We start from the raw sequence: 12,146 nt of genomic DNA on the forward strand, positions 1-12,146 counted from the left end.
AACTTTATTGAGGTATAATTGAAGTATAATAAGCTGCACATAATGTGTATAGTTTGATCAATTTTGACATATGAACTGTTTTTACTCACAGCACTTCTGACACCAAATATGTGAGGATTTTTTTTCCCTCATATCAACCAATTCTCCAATTTTCCAACCTGTTGGGTGTCTTACAGTTCAACTCAATTCTGACATGACTCAGAATTAATGTAGAGCCCCACAGATGAAGGGCTCAGCCCCACAGGACTGCCCCATGTCAGATGCCAGTCACAAGTCCCATGCTGCCCCCTGTACTTCTCACCAACTCACTGGCTCTCAATTTAGGGAGCTCCACAACCCCCTCAAGTTTGATCATTTGCTAGAATGGCTCACAGAACTCGGCAAGATATTTTATTTACTATCACTGTTTTTTTTTTTATAAAGGATATAAATGAACAGCCGGATGATGAGGTACATGGGGTGAGGTCTAGAAGGGTCTGGAGCACAGCAGTTGGCATAGGGGTACACCACCCTCTCAGCACATGAATATATTAAGAACTCAGGCACTCTCCAAGCTTCATCATTTAAGGGTTTTATATGGAGATTCCATTACGTAGGCAAGGTTGATTAAATCATTGGGGATCTGTAGCTCCTCTCACCTCCCTAGAGGTCAGGGTGTAGGACTGAACGTATCTTTTTTTATTGTTTTGGTACAGAGGGTATCATTTAAAAATCTTCTCACTTATCTACACACAAAGCAGAGGCAAAGTTTCTTTTAAATAATAACAATATTCAACCCCAAAATAGGAAAAAATAGGTACTTTCATATATTAATATGGGAGTGTGAAATTCTTACAGCTTTTTTGGAGTTGTACCAATTTGGAGCAAATTGTTAATGTCAAAACCTAAAATGTATATTGTTTGAATAGCAATTCTGCTTGTAATTTAAGGAAATAAATTTTCCTATAAACGAGGATTTAAAAACAAAAATGTTCATCACTATGTTGTTTATAATTACAAAAATTTGGAAACAAGTTAGATGTCCAACAATATGGACTTGTTTAAGGAAACAATTCATGTAGTGAAATATTATGCCTTAATAGTAGTAGTAGAAGTATATTGTTTTATAAACAACAGGATCATATGGTAGGCCTATGTTTTAACATATTTCTTAAACTCAACACCAAAAAAGTTCATACCAAAAAAAAAGATTAAAAGCATATATTTAAAGCATAATGTTAATAGTCATTTCCTCTGATTAGAGGAAGATTTCTCTGTATTTTATCCAGTGCATGTTTTCTTTTAAAAAAATTTTATTGAAATTCCTTCCCAGTTATAAATCTAACACAAAGGCATAATAATAAAGCCAATCCATTAAATCCATAAAATAAAATTATTAATTTGAGCTGTATAAATTATTTTTAAAAAATAACAAATGTTTTATGTTTTGATGCTATCAGGATAAAGTCCCTGGACCTTGGCCCCTGCCTCCCTCCACCTTAACCTTTTGCAGTTCCCACCTGTCTCTTCCTGCCCTAGTGGTAAGGAACTGCTGATGGTTTTCTGGCACACGCACTCTGCTGGTGCCTGCCTCTGTCTCTGCCTTCACTTCTCTTCCTCCTTGGCTTTATTCTCCTTATCCCTTGAAATCTGCTGTCAGTGTCATGCCCGGGAAGCCTTTCCTGAGTTCCTAGTGCTTCTCCTTTACCATGCCCACTGCTCTCTGGATCCATCTTCACTGAGGTACCTACCACTTTACATGATCCCTTTTCGTTTTCCTCTCCCAACAGACTCAACCTGACTGGAGGTCAGGACAGCATTGGTTAGCACAGTGCCTGGAACCTAGCAATAGGAGCTTAACCATGTGTGCGTGCGTGCGTGTGTTTGTAATTGAACAACAGAAATAAGATGTGATGGGATCAAACCGCGTGAAATGTTGGAAAAGTGTGAATATATCTGCATGACTGGAACATGGGATCTTCATGAAGAATTTAGAAGAGAATAGAAATGTAAGGAGGAACTAGATGATTAAGGGCTTTGTATGTCATCCCAAGGAGTTTGGACTTAATAGTTCAGTGATGGGAAGCCAGAAAAGACATTAAAGTAAGAAAATGGCTAGCCTTAGCATTTTTCAAAGTGTTGAAAAGAGTTGTTATTAATGTTATGTAAAACACTAGGATATAGAATTGTTGAATCAGTATATGATACACCTGAAACTAATATAACACTATGTTAAATATACTAGAATTAAATTAAAATTTTAAAAATTGGATAAAAAATAAATTTGTGAAGTCCTGGGTTAAACCAAGTTGAATAGATTTTTGTTCTAAACTTCTCAGTCTTTACTATGCCGCTAATGTGCATTTTTAATCTTCCAAAAGGTAGGGGTGTGTGTATGTGAGATCATTTGCATTATTTCCTAGATTTATTTATCATGGGACACTTTTATTTGGGGCTGTGTTATAGACATTTGGGGAAATGGACACCAGGAAGACTAGCAGCAGTGAAACTTTTTTTAAAAGATTTTATTCATTTGAGAGAGAGAGAGAGAGAGAGAGATTGAGCACGCTCTAGGGAGCACAAGCAGGGGGAGGGGCAGAGGAAGTAGCAGACTTCCCACTGAGTAGGGAGCCCAACACAGAACTCCATCCCTGGACACTGAGATCATGACCTGCGCTTAACTAACAGCCACCCAGGTGCCACAACAGCGAACTCTTTTAGTGATTGTTTATGGTAGTCCAGGTGAGAAACAGTGAAGGCTTGAATCAGAAGGTTAATGGTGGGGGAGAGAGAGAGAGAGGCAAGAGCATGGGAATTAAGTTGTGTCTGTCAGAGCACATTCTCCAAAAGTGGCGATTTCTCGGTAATTTTTAAAGATAAGATTTGAGAGATGCTAATATCTGATCCAAAGACATTAGAACATTCAGTGTGAAACATCTCTGAGACAAATGATAGTCAAAGGAAAGGAAGGGCTTCTTTTATAGGTTTACAACCCCACCCACTGATAACATATCTCTTGGCTCCTTCCTCTTGATATCAGAACCTGCCCATGGTCTGGCTTGAGCTAGCATACTTGATTATGATGGAACAAATTCTATAGCGGCTATGGTAACTGCTTATCTATGAATGAGTCAAAATGGCTGTCAGGAGTGTAGGTTGGGCACCTGAGCAGATAAATGGTGGCATCATATTGAGATTATCAAGATAGGAGACAATGCCAGTTTTGGGAAAAAGATACTCTGTCATTTTTTGAAGTGTTCATGAGTTAGAATTGTCTGTGGGATACCTTTGTGAGGGGAAGAACACCTGAGTTTGTATCTCAGATGACTTGGACTGATTCAACCTTCATTTGACTTACTGTTTCTCAATTGCTGCATGTATGAGGGGTTTCGTGTCTCTTTGGGAGATGATAAAATATTAAATTGCAGGTTGAAGACCCAGCACATTCCCAATCTTTTTAAACTTCTGACATGTTATTCACCTCTAAATTGAGGCTGCAAATGCCTTGGCACCTATGAGGAAGATGCTTAATTGACAGTGTTTCTTACCGCTTTGTTATGAAACCAAGTAAAATCATTATGTGAATAATGCTATAACATGTTTCTCTTTTAATTATTTAAATGTAATAACAATGTTCCTTAATTTTATTTATAGCTCCAAAAGGAATTCTTCATTTGTCTCCTGATGTTTATCAAGAGATGGAAGCCAGCCGCCACAAAGTAATCTCTGGCACTACTCTAGGCTATTTGTCACCCAAAGATATGAACCAACCCTCAAGCTCTTTCTTCAGTATATCTCCCACATCGAATAGTTCAGCTACAATTGCCAGGGAACTCCTAATGAATGGAACATCTCCTACAGCTGAAGCCATAGGTTTAAAAGGAAGTTCTCCTACTCCCCCTTGTTCTCCAGTACAACCTTCAAAACAACTGGAATATTTAGCAAGGATTCAAGGCTTTCAGGTATGAATTAAAAGCAAAAACAAAAACAAGAAAACAAATTCATTAGCCCCAAATCCTTCATCACTATCCATCAGAAAGCTCATCCTTGCCTGCTAGTGTTACCTATATGCCACTTACATTGTGAAGTATTAGGAACACGGAAGTCAGAAAAAAGAGAGCCACATGCACGTGCCTCATTTTCTTTTATTTTCATTCTATCCATTCTTCTTGTGCTGCCTGGATCACCTCCATTGTCCTTCTTCTTCCTCTTATTATTATTATTTTTTTTTTCTGAAACATTTTTAATTCTCTGTTCTGTCTTCCAGTTGGTCTTGATTGGGTGCATTTAACTCCTCATTCTGTCTTCCACAAACAAAAATTCTGCCTTCATACATTTGGTATTAGTATTTAGCACTAAGTTCTCCCTCATTTACAATAAGGCTGAATTTTTCTGATGATGATTTTACTTTCATAGCAGTTTTGAAGTTGGCATTCTGTTGCTAGTAATGATTCAGGTATACCGTGAAGGTACAACATCCTAGAACTCTGTTATCTTAGGAGCTAATTAAACAGTAATGACATGCTTTCTAGTTGTTTGAGGCATAAAAACATGTATTTGTTTTAGTGGATCATGTTTTGAACTGTCTAAGGTAGCACCTGTCTCATGGTACTAACAGTTTTGTTTCACCGGTCAGTCTGACTGTAGCTCACAGCTCACTGAACCTGTGTATATGAATTTGGGGATGGAAATTTTTTTCCTTATTTATTCTTTGTTCCCTTTTAAAACAAAACCAAAACAAAACAACCCAACAGTCCTTTCTGGATAGAGCTTTTAAAAGAATTGTTAACTCTAGGACGAGGAAATAGCTGTGTTCTAATTTCTTAGTTGCCGGGAGAATCATGTACTGAATGGTAACCACACACCTGACCGGATGAGCAGCCGCGTGCTTGTGTGTAGGAAGAGTGTACTGCACCCCCAGATTTCACCGTTTTCATCCCCCTTTCCATCTTAGTCTTATTCCTTAAGACCAAAAACTGTAATTTCCTTTAGCAATGCTCTAGAAGCTCTGTATTGTGTAGAATGATCATGTATTTATAAACATTTTACAAGTTTAGATATAAAATCAGAAAGAAGATCATGTGTTTTGGCAGGTATTTTGCATGTTTTTTTGTTTGTTTGCCTTCAACAGAAACCTGATTCTTTCAAATCTGTTGCCAGGTAATCCTTAGTAAGTTTTTGATTATACTATTAATATGAAATTGAAGAAGCTGTTACCAGTTATTGGCTCTGTCATCTGAAATTTGAAACACTTAATTTGAAGTTAAAATTTTAGAATTTGTTTTTGTTGTTTACCTTAAGAATGACAGTAAATCACTGTTTAAAATAAAAAGACCACGATTCATACAGTTAAAGTACTGGTAAAAAGCTAATAATTTAGTTCTATAATCTGCACACCATGAACTAAAAATAAACTGTGTTGAAAAGAAATTCACTGCTTATTTACAAATCTAGTTATTTAGAAATGTCTGAGAGTAACACTGCATTTTTATAGAAACAAAAAGCACAAAATACATTCAAGCTCCAAATTGATTTTTTTTTCTTGGAAATGTTACTATGGTAGATGTAATTTTGCTGCCAGAGGAACTACTTAAATTTTTTTAAATTTGTATTTATTTGTTATTTCTTGGTGATGATAACAATTGCAATTTTATAATTACTTTAGTCAAAATGTAGAGTCTGTTTCCCCCATTATTGGCCTGACTGCTCAGACCTCTTTCTAAAGCTTACGCTAAGATAATATGCTCTTATTTATGGACAAGTTAAACATATCCAAATTTGTGTACTGTGATTTTTACATACTATTGAATATAAACAGATGGTTTTAAAACATTGCTGTGCTGCTTTGGTCAAATGAGCTTGGTATTGATGTGGAATATTGTATCACTGATAGATCACAGCCTGCAGCTGAGCAGTAACAGAAGCTCTGTGGGAAAAGGCTTAGTGTCCTGTCAGACACAGAGCATATCTTCATAATGTCACGGTAAAAGATTCTTTGTAGTTAAGAGTTTTAAAGCCTATTTCTTTATGGGTACCTTTCTCAGGTGTCTTTACCTGGTAGGAAAACATGTAGACTGTTGCTCATTCTTAAATGTTTCCATTGGACTGTAGTTTAGAAATTATAGGGCCAGCTTGTTATGCATTACATGCTACTCTGTTATTTTTAATTTCTGGAATTTAAAAACAATAAATTCTTTTTCTGTGTTTCTAGGTTAGTACTTTTTTATTTTGTTATTGTATACTGAATAGATATGATTGCATATTGAATATTGTATAAACCCTTCTTTGGCCTTCCTTGCCCATTGAAATTTGACTTAAGCCTATCAGAGCCATTGTATGTGACAGCTATATTGTATTACAAAGTAAAAATACATTAGTGTACTGAAAACTAAGTTGTTTTAACTTTAAAATTTTTTTCATTACCCAATCTTTAACTGAAATTTATAAATTACAGAAAGCTTGTTTGCTCACTAGAATGTAGGTATTAAACTCACATCCTTTGCTTAAATCTATAAAATAATTATAATTATTATACAATTAAAGTTATTAATAAAGCTGACTTCACAGATAAGAATGTGACTGAACACTTGCACATTCTTGGTAGTTCTTTCATCATTGCCTGAGCTCACCTCAAGTTTTTATCCTATTTCAGATGCAAGATTTTGGATCCCCATCATAAATCGATACATGTCCCTTTGAAGTTTTATTGAGTGCATTTTAACTGTCCTCTTTTAAAACCTGAGTGTTCATATTGTTTTATTATTATTTAAAGAGAAGTTTTATATCAATAGTTGTGTGAGCCTTAGATTTTTGTCCAGCCCAGTCAGTATGCTTCTATAACTTCAGTGATTTTCACAAAAACTCATTAGAAATTATAGTTATACCAGTATGTTTCAGGTTTCTTGTTATGTACCTCGATAATGCCAAAACTATTCAGCTTTTTAAAGACAGTTATTTTGGCAGGGACATTCTTGAAATGCTGTGCATTTGAACCAAAGTGGAAGACTTTGTTTTGTTGTGTTATAATTTACGTTATTGTTAAGTTTTAATATCATTAATATGTTTTGCCATACTAATGATATTAGAAATTTAGATTTGTGTAATTAGGTATAGGCAAGTTCCCTTGTCTTTTGGCTCTTGCACCAATTCTAGTGTATGTACAGGGGTTGGGTGGTACCCACACAGCACCAAGCAGGGTGTCTGAGAATTCAACTCAGGTCTGATACTGTCTTCATGGAGACAGCATCAGATCCCACAGGTCTAGGGTTCAGTCCTACAAGACCCCCGCCCTTGTCTGCCAGCTATGAGGTATCAATCAAGCCCAGGTTGCTACCTGTACTTTTTTTTTTTTTTTGAAGATTTTATTTTATTTATTTGACACAGAGAGAGATCACAAGTAGGCAGAGAGGCAGGCGGGGGGCGGGGGGAAGCAGGCTCCCTGCCAAGCAGAGAGCCAGATCCTAGGGGCTCGATCCTAGGATCCTGAGATCATGACCTGAGCCAAAGGCAGAGGCTCAACCCACTGGGCCACCCAGGCGCCCCGCTACCTGTAGTTTTGACTGACCAGCTATAAATCAGAGGTTCCCCCATCCTCCTCCTCAGGTTCAATTAATTTGCTAGAGCAACTCACAGAACTCAGAGAATTTTACTTACTAAATCACCAGTTTATTGTGAAAGGATGTAACTCAGTACAGCTGGATGGAAGAGATGTCTAGGGCAAGGTGTGTGGCTGGGGCACACAGCTTCCATGCCTTCTCCTGGTACGCCACTTTCCCAGCATCTCCATGTGTTCACCAAACCCAGAAGCTCTCAGAACCCTGTCCTTTTGGGCTTTTATGGAAGCTTCATTATACAGTCATGATGGATTAAATCATTGACCATTGGCAACTGATTCAACCTCCAGCCGTTCTCCCCTCCCCCAAGGTCAGGGGTGGTGGGGATGAAAGTTTCAACTCCCTAGTCAATTCTTGGCTCCATTTTCAATCAGCTCCCATCCATAGATGCTTTCAAAAGTCACCTCCTTAACATACAACTCTGTCGCTTTCAATACTTAGGAAAATGCAAGGGTTTTAGGAGCTAGTTTCAGAAAAAAGGGTTGAAGACCAAATATATATTTCTTATAAATCACGATATCATGCTTTATTTAAATGAGTCATTAGAAAAGTAATTTGATTGGAAATGAAAATGAATCCTTTTAGCAAATTATCCTTTCTAGATGAATTTAATTTCAGTTTGCTCCTCTGTCCCCTTATTGTGATCATCCTCCATTGAACAGTGCTGATTTTGAAATCTTCAGAGTAAAATATAATAAACTAGGTTTGTTTTTTTCATGAGGAATATAAAGAAACAGTTTTTGTCTTAGTTAAACCATAATTTGTTTATTTTACAAAATCAAAGTGTGTTTTATAGAGGAGCTTTTTTATTATTGTTTTCATTGTTAGTGCCATTTCCAGCAAGATGAAAATGACAGTAGAAAGCTTTGAAATAACTATTTAAATTAAATGTCAGTAGAAAGCTTTGAAATATCTACTTAATTAAAAACTTTCTTTTCAAATACAATTCAAATTTAATATATTTCAACTGATATGTCTCCTTTTTTGAAGTTTAATAGGATTATAACAGGCTTCTATTATAGTTATAGTCTTAAATATTTGTTTAACATATATGATGTATAACATTTTAACAATATGACCTTAATATAGATTAGATTGAGAATATGGTGTGGAAGGTACTGGCCAATCTGAGAATCAACTTTTTTCTTTCCCTTTTTTAAAAGTTTTCATTATACCTCATTTTTTTTAATAATCCAAATATTTATCATCAGAGTGGCTGTTTGCAGCCTTTTTTTTTTTTTTAAAGAATGAGGAATCCATTTCTTTTCAAAGAGCAATATAAATTAAACTTTGTAGGTCTCTAAAAGAATATGGAGAAAGAGATCTTGCATGTACATATAACTCTCCCACATAGAAATGTTTTCCCCAATTTTTTTTTTAAGATTTTATTTATTTAGCAGAGATCACAATTAGGCAGAGAGAGAGGAAGGGAAGCAGGCTCCCTGCTGAGCAGAGAGCCCAATGCGGGGCTCTATCCAGGACCCTGGGATCATGACCTGAGCTGAAGGCAGAAGCTTTAACCCACTGAGCCACCCAGGTGCCCCCCCCCCCAATTTTAAATATATCCTTGAAACATAACTTACTGTGTCACTTCTGAGCCCAAATTTTCACCTACGTTTTTACACAAATGGATGTGTAAAGTGAAGAGAAGTTATTCAGAGTACAATGAGTAGAACACACCTGTGGGTTTGGCATGGGGTCAAGGATACTGCTCTTATGGTCACTCTTTAAAAATCCCTCTTGGGTTTGGCCTTTACTGTTTTCCAAAGACCTTGGAGAACTTGGTTTAGTGTTTGAACTCTCCCCACGGCTTGGTCTTTTTATAGTGACCCTAAGCTCATATTTGTTCTTCAGATGGGCAACCCAAGTTCATGCAAACTGAATTATTATATTGTTACCATTATGTTTGACATACTTTGCCAAACTCCCAAAGGTATGCAGACTACATATTACATAACTTTACTATTACATATTATATAACAGTGGAATTACCAACTCATTTTGGTGAAATTTCCAACTCTATAGAGAAAAATTCTAGTTGGAAGAAGGAAATCCTGATGCATATAAGCGTATCTTGTGATTAGTAACAATAATACAGGTAAGAGGCAAGCAAGTCTTGAGTAAAGTAGTCCATTACTACTGCATGAACTATTCAGGACTAACTTGACCCTAAATCACTGCAGAGTATAGCCTGGAAGTCAGATGGACAAAGACATTCATCTTGAGCCTTGATGTACCAGCACATATATAGTAAGACATATAAGATATTTCAAAGAAAAAGTAATATACAACCAAAGAAAGAGCCTTTCCTACCACAGTGACTTTGATATGGCTCTAAAATAAGTGGTACAGAAAAAAATGGCGGCTGTTACAGGTCTTCTCTGAGTAGAAATATTTGTAGCTTTCTCTGTTTGCGTCAGAAGAGATTTCAGCTCATCGTAAGAATTCTACTTGGAATCATTTGAAAATCAAGTCTTTGAAGAAAAAGAAATGGTTTTTCATCTAGAAGGGAACTACATTTCCTTTTGCTGCAGAAGGTTGGCAATGATGTGATTTTTACTTAGTAGCATAAGATTAATTTTAATACCCATCAAGTCCCTTCATGTCTGGCTAGTACCAACATACCAATGGTCATTCTAAGTCATGTTGAAATGATCTGTTTCCCTCTCTCCAGAATTCAGCTATATCTAAGATTTTTTTTTTTTTTTTTTCATTAGTGACAGTGGTTAAAATTTCATGGATATTGTTCTCTTCTCACTCAGGGCAATTCTTGAGAGAGAGAACAGGATGTGGAGTTACTGCACATAAAGGATTTTTATACACAGAAAAAGATACTAACATAGCAGGGGCATACTTTATATCAGAGATATATGGGTAAACAAGAAAATGAAACTGATGTTTATTAATTGACTCATTATATATTAGATAGTGATGTAGGCATGTACATTATCTTACCACACAAGCAGAAATGCCTGGTACATATTTGCTTTTTGCTACAGATCTTTATTTTAAATCAAACTATTGTATCATGTTTGAAGATTTATTCCTGTAAGTAGGACTAGTTTGTGGTGATGGTCCATGGCCTTTTAGATATTGTTTTGTTTTAGTCATAGATTTCATTAACAAATGTATTTAAGCCCTCATAGCTGAGTCTGTTATGTAAGAATTCTGACTCTTGAGCTGGAAGGAACTTTGTATTTTATTCTGAGATAAAACTTTATTATGTGAACACACATTTGAGGGACTACACAAGTAAGACATCCTATTAGTAATATAGTTTACTTATTTCCCCTTGCAAAACTATTAATTTTAAATCCTGACAGATCTTTAAGTTCTGAAAAATTCTGCTCTCTTAACATGGTCACATCAACAGGCAGATTTAACTGTCAGAGATAAGGGATATTTGAAAAACATACATGTTTTTATCAGTATTACTGTCATTTTTTAAAAAAATTTTTATTTTTTTATTACTTTTCAGTGTACTAGAATTCATTGTTTATGCACCACACCCAGTGCTCCATGCAATACATGCCCTCCACAATACCCACCACTAGGCTGGCCCAACTTCCCACTCTCCCCGACCCCCCACCCCCGCCTCTTCAAAACCCTCAGACTGTCATCTTTTTTAAGTATAAGAAAAGTCCAGAATCAAGTCCTAAAATGGAACATTGAAGAAACAAGGACTACTGTTTGAAGATGACACAGTGACAGCTTGAATAAATCTTATTAAGAGAAAAAAATTAAGAGAAAAAATGTTTAAAAGTATTAAGAGAAAAATTAAGAGAAAAAATTTCAGTATATAAAAGAATTAGATGGACATGATGTTAACCAGGCTAGAGATGTCAAGCCATTGAGTACTGGAATTGATTTAACTGAAAAACAGAAAATGGAACACCTGCTTATTGACTCTGGGCCAGTACTCATAAGTACCTTCACATGCTAGGTAGCATGCCAAGTACTGGGCACAGGAGGAGTTATGATCACATTGGGGAAAGACAGGTAAATAAATCCAGTATGCAAAAGGTTGGCCACCACCATAAATTAGTCCCATCTCCAAAGCTCAGTGTTTGAACGTTACACAGCAGCTTGATAACAAAAAATTAAAGATTTATGAAATACTGTATGTAATTCTGCCTCCAATAATGAGGGGCATAATAAGGGTAACCTGATAAGTGTTCACTTGAGGTGTGGTTAGCCATGTCAAGAATCACAAATAGGAATGAACAGCTTTGACTGAAGGAATTAGGGAAGAATTTATAGCAGATGGGACATTTGAAATAAGTTTTGAAGAGCACATAGAATTTTCAGGTGAATAAGAATTGCAGGCAGAAGGTAAGCACTGAAGACATAAAAGGACATGGTATTTCATAAAATGCTTAGAGTCGAAGTGGCAGTGGTTCGCAGGGAGACCAAGAAGCTGTGCTTTGCTAGGAGTTTAGATTTTTAGCTTTTAGGCAGAGACCGTGGCCTTATTTTTATTTTTATTTATTTATTTTTTTAAATTTTATTTATTTATTTGTCAGAGAAAGAGAGCACAAGCAGGCAGAGAGGCAG

At 36.1% G+C, this 12,146-nt stretch overlaps 1 protein-coding gene across 8 annotated transcripts in view; it reads left to right on the forward strand.

Moving 5' to 3' along the window:
- Positions 1 to 12,146, forward strand: part of STAU2 (staufen double-stranded RNA binding protein 2) — a 318,840-nt gene that overhangs the window by 181,401 nt on the left and 125,293 nt on the right. For 7 of the 8 annotated variants that reach the window (XM_032869185.1, XM_032869184.1, XM_032869189.1 and 4 more), the window contains one exon: positions 3,634 to 3,941. In XM_032869185.1, coding sequence (XP_032725076.1) covers positions 3,634 to 3,941 — 308 coding nt within the window. Of the gene's footprint in view, positions 1 to 3,633; positions 3,942 to 4,806; positions 6,551 to 12,146 lie in introns of those variants that run through there. The other variant, XM_032869187.1, reaches the window with a different exon arrangement.

Source organism: Lontra canadensis, unplaced genomic scaffold, assembly GCF_010015895.1.
Source record: "Lontra canadensis isolate GAN:19392208 unplaced genomic scaffold, GSC_riverotter_1.0 scaffold37, whole genome shotgun sequence".
In the NCBI taxonomy this organism is placed as follows: domain Eukaryota; kingdom Metazoa; phylum Chordata; class Mammalia; order Carnivora; family Mustelidae; genus Lontra; species Lontra canadensis.